The sequence below is a fragment of the Marmota flaviventris genome, chromosome 20 (genome assembly GCF_047511675.1).
Source record: "Marmota flaviventris isolate mMarFla1 chromosome 20, mMarFla1.hap1, whole genome shotgun sequence".
Classification (NCBI taxonomy): Eukaryota; Metazoa; Chordata; class Mammalia; order Rodentia; family Sciuridae; genus Marmota; species Marmota flaviventris.
In genome coordinates, this window is record NC_092517.1 from 123,493 (window position 1) to 142,354 (window position 18,862).

General features: G+C 41.0%; 1 protein-coding gene across 1 annotated transcript; it reads left to right on the forward strand.

Moving 5' to 3' along the window:
- Positions 1-3,065: 3,065 nt before the first annotated feature.
- Kbtbd8 (kelch repeat and BTB domain containing 8) lies at positions 3,066-18,322 on the forward strand. Its single transcript, XM_027931939.2, has 4 exons — positions 3,066-3,138; positions 3,489-3,696; positions 7,995-9,109; positions 11,592-18,322. Exons 1-4 carry the CDS (start codon positions 3,123-3,125, stop codon positions 12,053-12,055), a joined length of 1,803 nt encoding a protein of 600 aa, XP_027787740.2. The 5' UTR covers positions 3,066-3,122; the 3' UTR covers positions 12,056-18,322.
- The last annotated feature ends 540 nt before the right edge of the window (positions 18,323-18,862 follow it).

Below are 18,862 nucleotides of genomic sequence, written 5' to 3' on the forward strand. Positions count from 1 at the left end.
TCTTCTAGGCCAAGTCAAGATAAAGTGAATAAGAAAGTGCCCAGCTGTTTCCGCAGTCTTCCTGTGGTGCTGACCAGTCTAAATCCCATACCAGCCAAACAGGATCTCTCCTCAACATTCATTGTGTGAAATATGTACTTTGTGCTGACTAGAGGTTTCCAAGGGCTCTAATCTGGTTGATTTTTATTTGAACATATTTTATCTCTATAGATCAACTACAAATTCCTTGAAGTTAGGAACTTACTTCCCCTACTTTCTGCCTCTTTCTTTTCTTCCTTCCATCCTGAACCTTGCTTCATATAGTGTCTATTGTGAATGCTGGTGGTGGTCGTGGGGACAATAAGTATTTTTGAGGAGTTGAATATTTGTGCTACTAGTTTCAGTCTCCATTTTTATGTATATGCTAAATTCCAAATACTTAAAATATAAATGAATGTGTTTTAATATTCCCAGTATAACCAGATTTAGTGATTCACAAACTTCAACTTTCTAACTATTACCACATTGAATTCTTTCATGACCTCAGAAGGCATTAAAAAAACACAACAAAGTTTGGAAATGCCAGGCTGGCGATGTGGCTCAAGTGGTAGCGCGCTCGCCTGGCCTGCGTACGGCCTGGGTCAGCACCACATACAAATAAAGATGTTGTGTCCACCAAAAAATAAAAAAATAAATATTAAAATTCTCTCTCTCTCTCTCAAAAAAAAAAAAGTTTGGAAATGCCCATCAGTGAACTTCCTGTCAATACCTATTTATACAGCTTTGAATTTAAAAAAAACAAATCACATGCAATATGTAAAGCTCTAAAAAATTGTTGAAAAAACAATTCAGTATCTGCTACTATATTAAATTTATATTGAAATGGTTGCTTTTGTTGCTTCTTTCCAAGCACTAATCCAGTCCTAACAAAAGTCTTTAGCAAGGAAAAATGTCACACTGAGCAAACCAAGAAGGCTGTGGCTGAAGGCTGAGAAGTATAAATACATAAGGATGTCATTTGGTGGAAGGTAGGATTCTCCAGCATTCCCCTTACTTTCGTTTTATATAGCTCTGGTCAATTTCACAGCCTCAGCTGATACGGAACAGGGAAATTGAAAACCGCAGAACTGATTTGCAGAAGTGAGGTTCTATTTTCTTAGACACTGCCTTCATCAGAGCCACCATCATTCTTGTGTGGTGTGATAGTATTATCAACAGTAGCCCAGGCACAGTTATAATTGCTAAAAAGTTGTTATCTTCAGATGGAAACAGAAAAAGAAACAGGACAACTGTGCCATTTTCTCATGTTTTAAATCTGCTCTTTTCATGGTCCTTCATCTTTGCTGCGATTTAAACGTAAAGACTTCTTAAAACTAAATATATATGACTTCTTTTCTGGCAACCAACCATGATTATAGCAATTCTCTTTGCACTTAGCTCCTTGGTAAGAAACATTATAATAATAAAATTCTAAATGTCTAATTTGAAATAAATATACGTCCTTCAGATATTCTGGTTTGATTTTTCAATTTTTACCCTTAGTAGAATTTACTTTAAACTCTAACTACATGAGAAAATTCCTTCAGAGAAAAATCTAGTACTTACTACTCATTTCTGTTGCTGCTGCTGTTCCAGATTGACAGTCGGTTTATAGGTTCTTATTAAAATTGAAATTAGAGCTGCCTTATTATAAAACAAAGCTGTAGCCTCTGGCTATTTAGTATCAACCCTGAAACAGAATCTCATTTATATTCTTGAAGATCACTGAGAATGAAGAGGACTGTCGCCTCAATTTTGATATTTTCTTATTCTGTTTTTAAAGTGCATCTTAATGATAATGAAATCTTTGCTATGCAATGCCATCTGCCCAGTAAAATAAAATATAATTGTAACTTTCTAGTTATAAATTGCTATTTTTTTGTTTACATTTAGAAATCTTTATGGGTCAAACAATCAGAAATCTTTCTTTTAATAAACTATTGCCAAACCTATGGGTTAATTAGTTGAGAATTCTCTCAGGATTCAGTAGAAATTCCCCTCTTCTTAAAGGTCTGAAAAGACCAATAAGTTTAACTTCAAATTAACAACAAATAATATTTCAATTAGATATGTCTCTAATAATGAATGTCCTGCACATTTATTTGCTAAATCTGAGAGGCCTGATAATTTATGCCATTTTTCTTAATACCATCAATATTGTGAGCAAAACCACTATTTTAATAAATTGAACTCATAGAAAATGGGCATTTAAAGTTACCAATCAAAAACTAAATGAAATTCATCCACGCAGAACTGTGCACTAAGGATTTTCATACAATCTTAAGTGCCTAGGGGAAACACCACTTCCTTCCTGTTCATTTGCATGGGAACTTGCAACTTTCCATTTCTAGTGGACAGAAATCAATTGTTTTTCGTCTTTCTCTATTTCTCAATCACAATCTAGATCCCAATATCCTTTATTAAGTAGATTTCCCTCTCTAATAAAATTCTTTCCCATTCACTGATAACTCACCCTTACATTCAAAAGTCTAGCATTACCCATGCTAGTTCATTTGTGCTTTACTTTTTTTCTTTTTAATAGTATCAATAAGGTGGCAGACACCTGTTAGATGCCAGAAACACAGGATGAGTAAATAGAAACACGTAAACAATAAAATTTATCCTTTCTTGTAGACACACCCATCTCTCCACCTGCTCCCGAGCTGGCCAATAAGAACCCCGGCGTGCCTTCGCACAGCCTCGGTACAGCCTCTGCGCTCCACCTCCGCGCGAGCCAGCCAATAGGAACCCGGTCCTGGCCCCGCCGAATCTCAGAGCTCCACCCTCAATCAAACCGGCCAATAGAAATCCCGGCGTGGGCTCGCTCAGCCCTTCGCTCCACCTGCGCCCCAGCCGGCCAATAGGAACCCCGGCCTGGTCCCCGCCTGACCGACCACGCGGGAGCGAGACCATGAAACTACATTTCCCGGCGCGCACGTTCACACATTGTGGCCAATCAGTGCCAGTAGTTCGTGAGGTGGGGGCGGAGCCAGGCTAATAGGCAACCCCATTGGCCCGGAGAGCTTAGAAGAGCCGGAACCCGGGAGCGAGAGAAGCGAAATGACATTTCCTCTTTAAAGAGCTGGAGCCGGGCCCAGCGCGCCATGGCCGCGTGCGCAGGTGGGCACCGCGGGGGCGCAGGATGGAGGGCGTGCGTAGGTGGTCGCGGCTGGTGACTGGGCGGGCCTGAGGCGGGGGAGGGCGTCGGGGACCCACCAGCCGGGGAGCCTCTCGTGTAGCGCTGCAGCGCGGAGCCGGCTCTGCGACCGGTCGCAGACCTCGCCGGTGCCGCCGCGCGTCCCGTGGCGGGCGCGGGCGCGGTTTGGCGGAGGCCTTCGCCGTCTGGCCGCAGGCCGGCCTGGCGGCCCTGCGGACCGGCGTGCGTCGGGCAGGGCTCGGTGCCGAGCCGAGAGCCCCGCGTCTGGCTGGCCGCAACTTGCGTGGTTATACGGCCAGTTTTCCTCCCCTAGATTTAAGTAAGTCCCCGACGCCGAATGGGACTCCGTCTGCCGACGCAGCGAGCGACGCCGTGGACCCCTCCCACGCGTGCAGTGTCCTCAAGCAGCTCAGAGCCATGTACGAGGAGTCACAGCTGACGGACATCGTAGTGGAAGTGGACCATGGGAAGACCTTCTCCTGCCACAGGAACGTCCTCGCTGCCATCAGCCCCTACTTCAGGTATGAGGGCGCCGGACTCCTGCTGGTGTCCGCACCGACCCCTCCGTGAGATGATGATGACGATTATCACGAGAGGGGACACGCGGGTCTCGTCCCTACAGGGCCCTGCGGCTCGCTTCAGGGATTCCTCCAGCGCTCAGGTGGCTGTTTTAAAGTTGGTGGTTTGACATTAACGACCAGGAAATCTAGATTTGTGCTACTCAATATGGCAGCCACTAGCGACATGTCGCCGTTTGGACAAATCATTTAAAATTAAACCAGCTCCTCAAGTACACTAAACACAATTTAAGTGCTTAGTAGCCACTTGTAGTGCTACTTAGTAGCTGCCGTATTGGGCAGCACAGATAAACAGCATTTGCATCGTTAAAAGTTTTCAGGGTGACTGGGGCAGTAGCTCAGTGGCAGACCTCTTGCCTAGCACGTGGGAGGCACTGGGTTGGAGCCTCAGCACTACATAAACATACGTACATAAATTAATTAATAGATAAATAAACGCATGCTGTCCATCTACAACTACAAAAAAATTTTTTATTAAGCAGTGCTGCTTTAGAATCTGTTCCAAAAAATTAATCATGATGCATTTTTTTTTTTTTTTTTTAGTCTGTGTATCTCTTTTGGAGTTTAAAAATCATAGAAACTTGTCCTTCACAAACAAATGACAAATGACCATTCAGTACATTGTCTTAAAACCATGGGGGTAAAAGCAGTAGAATAAAAATGAATATAGTTTGTGTGTGTTATAGACACCAAACTAGTGATTATTTCCAAGAGTTTAGAAGCATTTTTATCACTTTAATTTAGGTTGGTTTATCATAAAATGTTGAAAAGTAAACATTTAAAACTTGGGTTTGAAAAATTGCTTCCTACTCTTAAAAGGAGATTCATGGAAAAGGTAGTTTCCTCCCTGTGGGTAACTTCTTTTGTGTCAGGTGCCCACATGCCCTTCAGTATTCAAAAGTGGTGCATGGATGACAGTAAAATCATCATGTCAAGCACACATTTTTAGTGTTCTTTTTCTGCTTACCTTTATAGGGCACACAGTATTGTAATGTTCCAGATTACTTTCTGGTTCCTCTTTCTCAGAATGCTTGGTTAAAAATAGTTACCTGGGTCTGATGCTTGTGATATAATCATTTAGACTTGCCTTGGGTAGGTGATTGGACTACTGAGTATTAATTACCACAAGACAGTTGGAAGGAAAAAGATGAAACTCACATAAGTGAAGTTTGGCTTGGCAATGGAAATTCCTGGTGAGATTGACTTGTCCACACTATTGAATAGATATGTGTTTAAACACGTGGCACTGTTGCTCCTTATCAAGCTCCAAACTAAGCATACTTTACATGTGTTACTTTACATCATCTTTATAATCCTCGTTTCAGTGCAGTTGTTATTCCCATTTTACATGTGAAGAAACTGAGGATCATAGAGTGATGCCTACATCATCTGACTACTAAATAGCAGAGACTAGAATTGACTCCAGAGTCAGGCTGTTTACTTATTTCATGACTCTTAAGGAAGGAAACTGGATAAAGTCCTCTTCAAAATATTCTTTCAAAAATTTTAATTACATTTTAAATTTGAATGGTAAAGTAAATAAATGAAACTCCAAAGGGAAAATGTCTATTTTATGAAATTTTATGCTCTAGATTATATTTTTAAGTGTCAGATTTAATGAAAATTAGATTTGAGGGCCTAGAAAATTTACTTTAAAAGAAGTATGCTTGCAATAGATTTTCTTAAATTTTATAGTATGCCTAGAAAACTTTCTGAGCATAAGATATGTGCACTTAAATAAAGATGTGTGACTAGATAACTGAAGGGTTAGTTTCTTATCTCTTGCTAGAATTTTGGTACAGGAGTTTTTGGCACCCATGCAACTCTTGATGTGGAATTTGGAAAGTCATACTTTCCAGTGTAACTGAGATGCTTTTTAAAGAGGTTTGGATTTGATTTTTGTAATTCATTTATGAATAACCTTGAATGAAGCCTTAAAGGAAGTCTGGCTTCACAGTGAAAGAACTAGAATAGCTGGAAACCTGGCATGGCTGTTTGATAGTCCCCGTCGTCTGGTTGTTAGAAGTGCTTTGCTGCTCACAGTCGTGTGTGCAGGAGTGCTCCTACTTCATGTTTACATGAAGAACCTGTTAGAACAGAGAACTAGTCAGGTGTCACAGCCCCTGTGTGGGAGACCAGCCTGCTCAGGTCAGGACCCGTTCCCCTGTGGTGATCCTCACTTCCTTGGGGAGCCAGTCTCCACCTAACGACGGGCTCTAGTTTTCTTTTTAATTGGTGGCTGTATAGGTGAGTCTTTCAGCACCAGAATTGAAAACCAGCTCACGCATGGGAACATCTAGTTTTTAGTCATTGTGGAAAATCTTTTGATATTACACTTAAAATTTACATTATGGAAGTAAAAATAGAACTCAAAGATGATTAAGCAAGCTGGGCTCTGTGCTTCTTATCCTGCCTTTCAAAATTAATTCCATGTCTTCAGTGACGGCTTCAAAGGTGACTGGAAATCTTCCCATTTAAGGATGTTTTTCATATTCTAACACTTGAAATAAAAATGAAAGGATTATCACCAATGTTAGATTAATTTCTTCAGCAAACCTTAAGCATACTAGAACTTTAAATCGATGGTAAATAGTATACAGATCTTTTTTCAAATGGCTTTTTAAAGAGGTTTGGATTTGATTTTTGTATTTCATTTATGAATAACTTTGAATGAAGCCTTAAAGGAAAGAAAGGTAATGAAGTTTGAAAATGATTTCTACTTCACAAGCCAGTTTTTTTAACTACTTAATGTTTTGACCAAGAAAGTCCATGAATGCACCAATATTTTAATTTTGAGGAAAAAAAATTGTCAAAAGTTTGGGATTAAAAAACAAATTATCTCCAAAGAATTATTGTTGTGTCAAATGTTAAACTCTCTTTAGAAAAGGGCATTATAGTAACCTTAATGTAATTTTTATTTATGTGTGGATACAAGTAGGTAAGACATGGTAATTCTAACTGAGATGAAGTATATCTTTTAAGGAAAGATTTTCACAATGTCAAAGGGTAAGTGAAGTCGTCTTTAAAAATCTTGTAAACATTAAGGGAACATTCATCTACTAACATTAGTTTAAGAAAGTGTGGGGAGAGAATATGTGCTTTTGAACCTCTTTGTTTTTTGTTTTTTAAGATGAAATTTTTAGGGAGATATTTTGGGTACTAGTTGTAATGTCCAGTGGGACAGAAGCTTTATTAGACTGTCTCCCTGAGTTACTGTCTCATACTGATGCTCTTAAACCTTTTGGGGCAGGGCAATCCAAGATGTCAGGTTCATAAGGCAACTCAACTAGAAACCAAGGAGAGGCAGAACCTGAAATGGGCCAGCTCACATCTTGGTTTGCTTGACTCAAAATATTCTCCATTTTTCATCATTGACTCTGTGAGGGAGAGACAGATGCCCTCTATCACCACCACCACCACCATCATTATTATTATTATTATTATTATTATTGTGCTGGGGATTGAACCTAGGGCCTTGTGTACTCTACCAACTGAGCTGTATCCCCTGTCCCGCCTCCACCACCTTTAATTCTTTTGTGGGCTCTTCAGCTGGGTCTGGAGTTAACACAAGAACTAATTAACGAGGGGAAAGCATGGAAGTTTTCCTAATTTTCCCTGAACATGGGAATCTTCACATAAAGGTGAAGTCAAAGAAATGGCCAAAGCATCATGCTTTTTTTCCTTAAAGGAACAATAAGTTTGTGAGAGAATACAAGGTGGATGGCTGCCTGGATCAGGTTAACGAGTCCTAGGGCGTTACTGAGCACTGTACAGGGTGGGAGGAGGCGGAAGCTCCTCGAAGACAAGGGACACTTCAGAGCTTGTTTGTTCAGCTTGCTGCAGCCACAGTTGCCCGATTCCTCGGTGATCACGGCTGTTTTCCAGCCTTGGTATGTGAAGGAAATTCCTTCCCCAAGCATCTCCATGGCTGCCACATGTAGGGGAAAGGTAGGCAGTGACCATTCCTACAGTTAACAGCTCCTCAAGTGATTTCAGCCTGAACACTCTGCAGTGTGGCATATTTTGAGATGGCACCAAGTGGACTATCCGAACAGTAGGTTTGGGGGATCAGCCAGACTAACTCCTAGTAGATGGTCAGTTTTTATCCCCATTTGGAATATAAGGGAATATATTCATTTAGTTTCAAAAGGTTATCTTTGTGATAACTCTATACTTTAAAAAATTTGCCACTGTAATTTTTATTTGCATAAAATACTAACTAACCATTCTCTCCTTCTTAGATCCATGTTCACTAGCGGCCTTACAGAAAGTACCCAGAAAGAAATTCGAATAGTTGGTGTTGAAGCTGAATCAATGGATTTAGTACTGAACTATGCCTACACCTCCAGAGTTGTTCTGACAGAGGCCAATGTTCAAGCCTTGTTCACTGCCGCTAGCATCTTCCAGATCCCATCTATCCAGGACCAGTGTGCCCAGTACATGGTCAGTCATCTGGACCCACAGAATTCCATTGGGGTCTTTATCTTTGCTGATCATTATGGTCATCAGGAACTTGGAGACAGATCGAAAGAATATATTCGTAAAAAGTTTCTGTGTGTCACCAAAGAACAGGAGTTTCTGCAGCTGACAAAAGACCAGCTGATAAGCATTCTAGACAGCGACGACCTAAATGTGGACCGAGAAGAACATGTGTATGAAAGCATTGTGCGGTGGTTTGAACACGAACAGAATGAACGAGAATTGCACCTTCCAGAGATTTTTGCCAAATGCATACGTTTTCCTCTGATGGAAGATGCCTTTATAGAGAAAATTCCACCTCAGTTTGCACAGGCCATAGCCACAGGCTGTGTGGAAAGGGCACCGTCCAACACCAATGGCTGCACTCAAAGGCTGGGGATGACTGCTTCTGAAATGATCATATGTTTCGATGCTGCCCACAAACACTCAATAAAGAAGCAAACAGTGCCTTGTCTGGATATTGCCACAGGAAGGGTGTTTAAGCTATGCAAACCACCGAATGACCTGAGAGAAGTTGGGATTCTGGTATCGCCAGATAATGACATTTACATTGCAGGAGGGTACAGGCCAAGCAGCAGTGAGGTCTCCATTGACCACAAGGCAGAAAACGATTTCTGGATGTATGACCATTCCACCAATAGATGGCTGTCCAAACCATCCTTGCTTCGAGCCAGAATAGGCTGCAGACTGGTGTACTGCTGTGGTAAAATGTATGCAATTGGAGGTCGCGTTTACGAGGGTGACGGGCGTAACTCCCTGAAGTCCGTGGAGTGCTATGACAGCAGAGAGAACTGTTGGAGGACTGTGTGTGCAATGCCTGTCGCCATGGAGTTCCACAGTGCCGTGGAGTATAGAGAGAAGATCTATGTCTTACAGGGTAGGTGACCACGGGCCTTCATGCCCCATGGCAGGGTAGCACGTGCGTGCCCTCCTTGTGCCTGACGGTTCCTGGTGGTCGAGGCTTCTCTGCCTTCCTCATCATAAACCGTTAGAACAGTCTGTTCTGTGGAGAACCTTTAAGGAAAGTAAACTTTTGAACCAAAAAGTTTAAAATGCTTAAAAGTATTTTTCCATTACTACATTGATCCTCCAAGTTTTTTGCCCATTTTATCATATAGAATAAGTACTCTCGAAGTCTTCGGTAATAAACAGTGCAGAGTTTTGGAAGGACTATTTCAGAGTAGTTTTAAGATTTTGAACAATAATGTCAATATGTGGCAATTTTTATTCTTTAATGATATGAAAGACCAAGAGATGTAACAACTGCTGTTTTATGGAACTTACTGGATTGGTTTAAAAGAAAAAAGGACAAAGCTTTAACTATAGTTATGTTCTCAGTTACCAGAGGGTTTTGCATACGCCTTATCATTGCCAGAGTTATGAAAATTGATTACAAAGAGGTTGAAATTATAGCTTTCAGGTTTTAATTTCACTGTGTTGCCTTTCATGACAGGTTGTTTTCAGTTTCCTTGCTCTGAAAAACTTTCAGATGTCACCTTTTTCTTACTGTTGCTACTATTGGAGTGACTTGTGTTTAGTTTTGAGGACCCATGCTAAGTAGAGCAACAGGAAGAGGGAACGGGGTTCTGACTGTGAGAACAAGACTCTCAATTCTTTTTTTTTCTTTTAAAGAGAAAGGATTTTTAAATATTTATTTTTTAGTTTTTGTGGACACAACATCTTTATTTTTATGTGGTGCTGAGGATCGAACCCAGCGCCCAGCGCATGCGAGCGCGCTACCGCTTGAGCCACATCCCCAGCCCAAGACTCTCAATTTTTTTTTTCTTACACCTTTCAGTTGCTTGAATGCTGAGTGCAACATAGATACGACCAAAACCTTTCTTCTTCTTCTGTGTTTCTTAATGGGTTATATGTAAATGTTTTCCTCCACTACTGCTTTAATAAAACAGAAAGAGAGGCCACTATCATGAAGATAGACCTGATTTTTAAGCCCTTATCTACCTATTTTTTAAAATCATGGTCTTTGCTCCAACCCTTTACCTAAAACCTCCTGAAAATGCCTGAATACCTCGGCTTCAGGTTAATTTTCCAGAAGGAATAGTGCCTTCTTTTAGTTACACAGAAGCACAGCATGATTTGGGTTGGTTGGTCTTGCCAAAAAAATGGAACCTAAGAATGTAGAATGTATGTGGCCTGGTATGAAGTGTGCCTGTGGCTCACTGGTTCATGGACAGAGGTAGGGTTTACCATAGGACAGCCAGAGGAATGTAAAGGTCATGTGTAAATGCAGCTACTGCAGCAAAACAGCAGTGAATTAATGAGACTTCAGAGTGAGCATCATTTAATCCAAGGCTGTATTTTATATATGAAGAATCTGAGGCCATGGGGTTTTTCTTAATTGCTTATTGATTTCACTTTATTAAAGAGGACTTTAGATTTTAAAAAATCAACTTTTTATGTGTGTCATCTTTTCCTTCCTGTAAAAAAAAACTGTACAGAATTTGCACACATTAAAGTTTTGATTCCTCTGATTGATAGTCGTGAATTAGGCAAGCAATTAAAGCTGGGACCTACGGAAAACGAAGTTCAGATATCATTGCTGAACATCAGATGAGAGTGACTCCAGTTTAAAATAGATTTCAAGGGGAAGCTTAATTTCAAAGCAGGTATTTATAATTTAAACAAAGCTTATTTACATTAAAAAAATGAAATGAATTGTACAGTCATAAGGTACAAACAAGTTGAGCATCCAGATATCAACTTGTGTATATGCAGACACCCCCAGATCTGAAACATCTACAAGATTTTGTACAAATGTTAGTAAAATTCTTGTAAGTCTTCACTAATTCTAATAGACGTTTTCGTATTTTCAGTCTCATTTGGCATACTGTTTATTGCCAAATTCACTCAGTCAACTCCATAAACGGTGCATGTGTATCTGTCTTATGAAAGCAAGGTTTTCTCTTGTTGAAATTTATCTCTGCATTATAGGAGCACTCAGGTAAGTACATCAGTGACCCATAAGCACCAGTCTGAACTGGTCTTTTAATTAATTAGAAATAGGTAGCAGTGTGTATGAGTAAGCTGTATGTATATGTTTGGCCTTACTGACTGAGCATTCCTAATAGTGCTGTTTCAGAGCTGGCCTAAAATAAACTTTCACACGTTGGTTGGAACAAATGGAACCAAGCTCTTCACTGTTGTTTGGCCATCAAGCCAGAGAAACGCATTACACCTCCCCAGAAGAAACACCCCAACATAACAGGATCTGTTACATTGTTTATTTTAGAAAATGAAATATCTGGAAAATCATGCTCCTTTATCTCCAGTGGTTGGAACAACAGCCTATGACCAAAAATAAACATAAAAATGTACACATTCTTGTTTTCTCTTTCTAGGAGAATTTTTCCTCTTCTATGAGCCTCAGAAAGACTACTGGGGGTTTCTAACTCCCATGACGGTGCCTCGAATCCAGGGCTTGGCTGCGGTGTACGAGGACTCCATCTACTATGTGGCGGGAACCAGTGGGAATCACCAGCGCATGTTCACCGTGGAGGCCTACAACATTGAGCTGAACAAGTGGACCCGCAAGAAGGACTTCCCGTGCGATCAGTCCATCAACCCGTACCTCAAGCTGGTCCTCTTCCAGAATAAACTTCACCTGTTTGTCCGAGCTACTCAAGTGACTGTGGAGGAGCACGTCTTCAGAACCAGCAGGAAGAACTCCCTGTACCAGTATGATGAGGCGGCCGACCAGTGGGTGAAGGTGTATGAGACTCCGGATCGGCTCTGGGACCTGGGCCGGCACTTTGAGTGTGCTGTTGCCAAACTCTACCCTCAGTGTCTTCAGAAAGTGCTCTAGAGCAGCGGGCCTCGCAGCGTCTCTGGCCTCTGTCCCAAGAAGCGCTGTCTGTCTTTAAGAAAGCCGAGTTCTGTGCACAGAAATAGGTGCTCCTAAGCTCACAACATAGAGGGACTCGCTTTCGCTTTTCTGACGCGTTCATTTCAGTAAGGTAAAGGTGACAAAGTGCAATTATCAGCGTTTTTCCCCCCTGGCATTTAAGTAACCTGTCATCCTAGAGTTTTGAGATAGCCACTAAGGTACTAGAGGAGTCGAGGCAACTATGCACTCCATAAGCGCAGTTAGGGTGTCCCTGGGTGGAGATGCACAGACCAGGTGGACCTGACTCTTTATTTTAAATACGGGTAACAATCTGAGGCAATATCACTAGGAGTTGTTTAGCTGTGACCTCTAACACAGAAGCACTAACTTAGATCCTCATTCTTAATATTTATATGTATTTACATGTATATTTTTGTGTACTGTTTTCAAGTGGACTGAGATTTAAATGCGTTGTCACTAGAGCTGACTGAAGGAGAAACTTAGTCTCAGAGAGAACTTATTGGTTCCACAGTTTCATATTTCCCACATACCTTTAAGTTAAGCTAAAGTTTTAAGTGGCAGTTTTCTGTCAGAAACTTCTTCAAGTGCTAACACTGTCTCATTTTTTTAAATCCTGGAAAGGGCTCAAATTGGCAGGTGGCTGGTGCTAGTATAAATTAATCTGGGTGTGTAGCTAGCTACACAGTGTTTAAATGGTCTGAGCCTGCGCTCTCCTTTGACATGAATATGTGAGTTTCTTGGCCGTAGTACTCTGTCGACCTCTTGTGATTTCACAGGGTTTGCTAACTGTGATAAGGTATGGCCAGGTACTAACTGGATTCAGTGGGAGAACAGTCAGACTGTTGTACCAAGTTTGCACTAACAGGGGCCATTTTATTGCCCTACCTCCTTTTCCAGCCTCTGCCTGTCCAGATTGTCAGTCCAGTGAAAGTTAACTCATAATGTGAAGATTTACATCTACTTCTAAAATTTTGTTTTTTCAGAAACAGAAAATTCCTCCAGTGGTATAATAGTTTAATGACTTTTAAAATTTCATATTACAATTACAACCTCATCTTTTTCCTTTTGCACTTAACAGTAATGAATACTTTACATCGAAATACTCGTTCTAGCTGAAGGTGATCAAGGAAGAGTGAGAGAATAGAACCATGGCTATTGGTACGAGGTCATTTTTCACATTAACTGATGAATTTCTAACAGTGAGTTAGGAAATACTGACATGAAGGACAGACTTGTTTGTGTATCTAAGACAAGTATATTTGGATTGGAACGTATTCTTGACTCTGCCTAGAATGTCTGATAAAGGATTTAAGTATAGCCCAGTCTGTCCTCAGTCAGAACAGTTTGATTTTCTTGAAGAAAGCAAACTTGCGTGGTTTGTATTAAACACTCTTGCACAAACTGTAATATGATACTGTGAAAACAATTTAAAACATTGCCTCTTTGCATCACATACCTCGTTTTTCAGAAACTTTCCAAACTGCTTTACAAAGACCTCTATAAGTAGGGACAGTTTTCTGAAGTGGAAGTTCAAGTGGATGGCCTTTGTAGACTTAACATCTTAAAATCTAGTCCTAGAAAGCTAGATATGTGGCTTTTATTTATTGGCTTCGACAGTGCATCTGTGATCTCTTTACAAGCGTTGTCGGCCAGTATCTTACCCCACCTCCAGGTTTCTTGGTCTTTTATTTTATCTTTTGGTTATTTCCAGTTTTGTTTTTTACAGTTTTACATTGCTGAGGACAGGGGGAAATACAACCAGTTCTGCAAGAGATAACCATGTAATTATTTTGCAAGCTTTGTTGAGTATCTAAGATTTTCTTCCGCTTTTTGACAATCTTCTGTATTTAGAAAAATATGTTACTTGAAAACGAGACAGAACGTTGAGTGTTTGTGTGCCGTAGGATCCAGAAGAGAACAAAGCTGTGGTTCATTCTACAGCAGATTTATTTTGTTGATCTCTACAGTGGTCGATCCTTTTGCTATAACAGTTTATATCAAGGGTATGATCTAAGTGTAGTGTGTCAGGGCCAAGGCTTGGAATTTGCTGGAGCAGCAGAATACCTATTGGATTTTATATGAAGAACTGTTTATGTTATATAGCTCAGATGTTTTGCCACTGTTTAAAGTGGCTTCAGAAGAGGTCCTAGAAAACCTAGTGCTCTGTGTGGGTCAATGTGTAGGCACTTGATGGCACATTTTCATAGTATGATGAGAATATAAGTGAAAGACACAGTGGCTGCCACAGATTAGGGGTAAGTCTGACGTGTCCCACTTTAGCTGTGTTTCTGCATTTGAAGAATGTATGTAGCACTTTCCTATGTATTTTTTACACATAGAAAACTGGACTTGGTGTAACTGTGTCGTAGGAAAGTAGAAATTGTATTCTTTATTTTCCATCTTTGTTTTCTGCTATCTTACAAGTTGATGCTTAAGCGTCAGGCAGATTTCACTGGTGCATGAGAAAAGGTGGATGTGATCTGTAAGGAATCGGATTCCCTGTGTGAAGCAGTGTAATATGGCATTTGATGTTCAGTGCTCAGGTATGTAGTAAGTACTGTAGTCCTATGGGGGCAAATGTGTAGATATTTTTAAACATTTTGCCGTAATTGCACAATTTTTTGCATTTTTACCTGATGTCATTGTTTCTTATAATAAAACCTTTTCTGATTAAAACTTCCAGTGTTGTAATCTGACCTCCAATGAGTGAGTTTTGCAGAGTTAAAATTGTTGGAAGTCACGAAATACCTCATGTCATGATAGATTTTAATCTGTTAAAAACCTGGCCTTTGGTAGAGAATGAAATAATCACTATCATTGTGTGTAATGTTCTTTAAGTTCTAAAGAAGCTTGTTTATCTCAGTAACTCCTGTGTTCTGACCTGAACTGTTCCTGTGTTTGACTCATTCTCTTACACACGTCACATGCAATGTGTCAGAAGGTCCTGTGCTGTCCCCTCTGTCCATGTCCCCTACCTGCCACTCATCCGGTCTAAGCCAGCCTGTCTTGTCTACATAATGCAGTTGCCCCTGAACCTGTCTTCCTCCTGCCATCCCTGACCTCTTATGGAATTTCTCCACACATAGTCTCGTGACCCTGTTAAAACATAGGTCAGATCATGTCCCTCTTCTGCTCAGACTTCTCTAGTGGCTTCCCATCCCCTTATCTATGAGAGCCAACTCCTTATCTATATGGTCTGCGCCTCAACCCCGTCACCATCCCCGGCTTAACTTGATTCCAGCCACACTGAGGTGCGGCCTTCTTCTTGCTGCATCTCCCTGACAACTCACCTTACTGACTTGTGTGCTAAAATGTCACCTCAGCAGAAGGCCTTCCCTAAACACCTTATTTTCCACCTCCTCCTACCCATCCCACCTTCCTTCCCTGCTCTGTTTTTCATGTCTTCCCCCATTAAAATGTCAGCTCCACAAAGGGGAAGAGCATGTTTCATTCTCCATTGCACTTGAGATCATTGCCTGGTGCAGAGTTAGGTGCTCAGTACGTGTTTAAGGGAGAAATGGATTTTCCAAAAGATCTCAGAGCACCCTGAGAGGTGGTAGGACCTGAACTGTCTGTGCTTCTTATCCAGGGAGTGGATGAGGTGGAACCTAGCTTCTCTCTGTTTCCCCCTCTGCACCTCCTTCCTGTCACTGTGTTACTACACTATGCACAGAGGCTAAAGGTCACCTGATGAGGGGTTGCCTGGGCCTGGAGCCAAGTTTTCCATTTCTCCTCTGTTATGCACATTCTGTTCCAAACCAAATGCACAGAAGAGACAGTTGTTCCACCCTTTGTTGAATGGTTGCCTCTTTAGAGTTCCATTTTCTCTCAGCATTGTTATTTAAAATACCTACTGTGATTCTTATCCTGGGAGTGGATGAGGTGGGAAGTAGCTTCTCTCTGTTACCCCTCTGCACCTCCTTCCTGTCACTGTGTTAATATACTAATAAGCCACTGTTTCTCATTCTGGAAGAGATTATGGAAAAGTGGTGTAATTTTAACCTGAAGTATATGGCAGGATATATGTATAGTGAAGCCATTTGGACTTGATGCTCCATTTTGGAGGGTATTAATTCAATTCTCAGATAATATAGGGATATCTGGGTTGTATGTGTCTCCTGTGAGTTTCACTTCTGCCTTTCAAGAGAACATGAACAGATGTGTGGGCCTAGAGTTGTTCATTACATCCTTATGTCCATAGAATTGGCAGTGATTACCCCTCTTTCATTTCTGATATGGGTAATTTGTTTATTCTTTTTGTTCGCGTTTCACTTGCTAGAGGCTTGTCAATTGCACTGGTCTTCTTGAAGCACCAAACTCTAGTTTTAATGATTTCTCACTATTGTTTTGTGTTTCAATAGCATTGATTTCTGCTCTTTTAGACCTTTCTTCTTTTTCTAGTGGTATATTTAATGCTGTAAACTTTTGTCTAAGTACTGTTTTTATAGCATCCCACAAATTTTGATATGTTGCATTTTCATTTTTAGTACAGAATATTTTTATCATACCCACTTGGAGAATATGCCCTTACATAATTACATAATACCTCTTTTTGATCCTTGATAATCTTTCTGGTTCTGAGGTCTTGCTGTATAAAATTAGTGCAGCTTCTTGGCTTTCTTTTACTTTACACTAGCTTGACTTCTTTTTCTTTTGACTGCATCTTTATGTGCAAACTGGGTCTCCTGTAGACAGCTCCTGGCTGGGACTTACCCTGTGGACATGGACAGTCTGTTTCTGTGCAGCTTGTTTATAGAGCAGTGGCATTTAAGTTGCTTACTGACATCTTCCATATTCATGGCTGTTTTCTGTTGGCTGTTCTTAATCTGTTTTTGCCTATTTTCTTGTGTTGACCTTTTTTTATTACTCTATTGTATCTGCTCTTAACACAGGGATCATACTTTGAGTTCTTTCCTGAGGTTCTTGTTCACCTGACCCAAGGCAGCGGAGTGGGCACTCTGGCCTGTGCCTTGCAGGCTGTTGAGTCCACTCTACAGGACATGCTGTGGCTGTTCAGCACATCTGTATCAGCTTTACTTGCAGCCGCTCTCCTTTCAGATCGGTTCATATAAGAGATGTTTTACCTTTGTGTATTCCTTCCCTGACAGTGTTCATTCCTTTGTGTAGGTCTGTTTCTGGTGTAAATCAATTTCTTTCTGCCCAAACAACTTTCATTTGACACTGTTTGCAAGGCAGGTCTGCAAAGAAGATCTAATTCAGAGTTTGATTGCTTTATTTCTCTTCACTTCTGAAAGATGATTTTGCGGGCTGCAATGAGTAGTGTCCCTGTCTCAGTCCTCAGTAGCCTGTGCCTGAGGCTGCAGCCTTCACAGAAGCTTCTCTGCTGACTCCCCTGCAGGGTCCTCCCTTCCTGGGTGCAGCCCGCCTGCTGTAACCCTTGACCCCTGTTGACTGTTTAATGCTCCTCCCTGCAGGAGGGAAGAGAAGGCTGCAGGGAGAGGGTTGGGAATGTCCAGCTCTGGCCGTGCTCTTTCCCTGGAGAGTGAGTGGGCCTTTATTTCTGGGTACTTCATCATCCTGATCCCTCCTCTGCCAGACGCTGGGGGGGTCTTCCTCAGATTTTCCACAAGAAGCGCCTATACCCGAGTCCAGGGTGGCGCCTTCAGCCTCCCTTCTCTGAGGGTCTTTCAGCTGGAGCAGAGCTTTCTTCCCATAAGGTTCTGGGGTGACCCCCAATGTCTTCACACCCTCTTGCTGAGTCCCCACAGCAAGCTCCTGCTGTGGACGTGTGGGTTGGACAGATGAAGTATTTGGTTTGTACATAAATGTTTATCACTTCTTTATACATTTAATGTTTCACACAAAAAAAGTTGGAAAGACTGACTTTGTAAGAAGTTCATATGCTGCGCATTTGGGCGTATCTTTTACTCGTCGTTACATGTTCATGGACTTACTTGGCATATAGTTCAGAGAATGTTGACTCTCAAGTACCTTATAACCCAGCACTCCAGGACCAAATTAAAGTGATTTGATATAATTTAATTAAAGTCATCAATCATTTTTAGATATTTTTACCAAACTGTTAAATTGAAAACTTCAGTGTAATCATTTTAAATTATGCTTATCATGTTCATATGAAACGTTTTCTATTGCCTAGTTTGTTAAAGAAAAAAGATTTGATCCTTTCTGCCTTTCCTCCTCCATAAACATGTGTATAACTCTGATTTGGTGAACAAAACACTGTAATAAATAATAACAAACAAATTGTGTAATATGTTTTTCAGTGTTTTATATAGGACTTATGAGCAAGAAGTTTTGGTGAGTATGGGGAGATTATCGACCTTTGTGAGCTTTAGTTTTCTCATGCATGAAATGGGTAATCCATCTTAGAATTTTTATGAGGATCCAATAGGCATTTAAACACTTATCACAGTGTCTGATAATGAACTCCGTACGTGTTTGCAGTTGTTAGTGTAACTGTACTGTAGCTGTCTTTTAGGCAGACTTAATGCATGACCTTGTAGAACAGCACTCGGTCACAGCTGACACCAGGCACGTACTGGAGGAAGGAACAGCATGGACTCTGGGCTATAAGCCACACGTGAAAGCGATTTCACAGTCTCGCACACACAGGGTTCACACAGTTCTCACTTTCATTTCTGTCCTGTGCATTTAAAGCATTGAAATTAAATGGTATTTGAAGTACCTTATACAAGGTTTGTGACCTAGTTGTAAACTAAGATCTGTCTGTCCGTAAACAGTGACAATGGCCTGTCCTCAGAGTTGGCTGTCCTTTGTTCTTGT

Coding starts and splice junctions, on each gene's coding strand:
- Kbtbd8 (XM_027931939.2), top strand. Junction 3,697..7,994: donor GCCATCAGCCCCTACTTCAG/GTATGAGGGCGC, acceptor TCTCCTTCTTAG/ATCCATGTTCACTAGCGGCC. Junction 9,110..11,591: donor GAAGATCTATGTCTTACAGG/GTAGGTGACCAC, acceptor TTCTCTTTCTAG/GAGAATTTTTCCTCTTCTAT.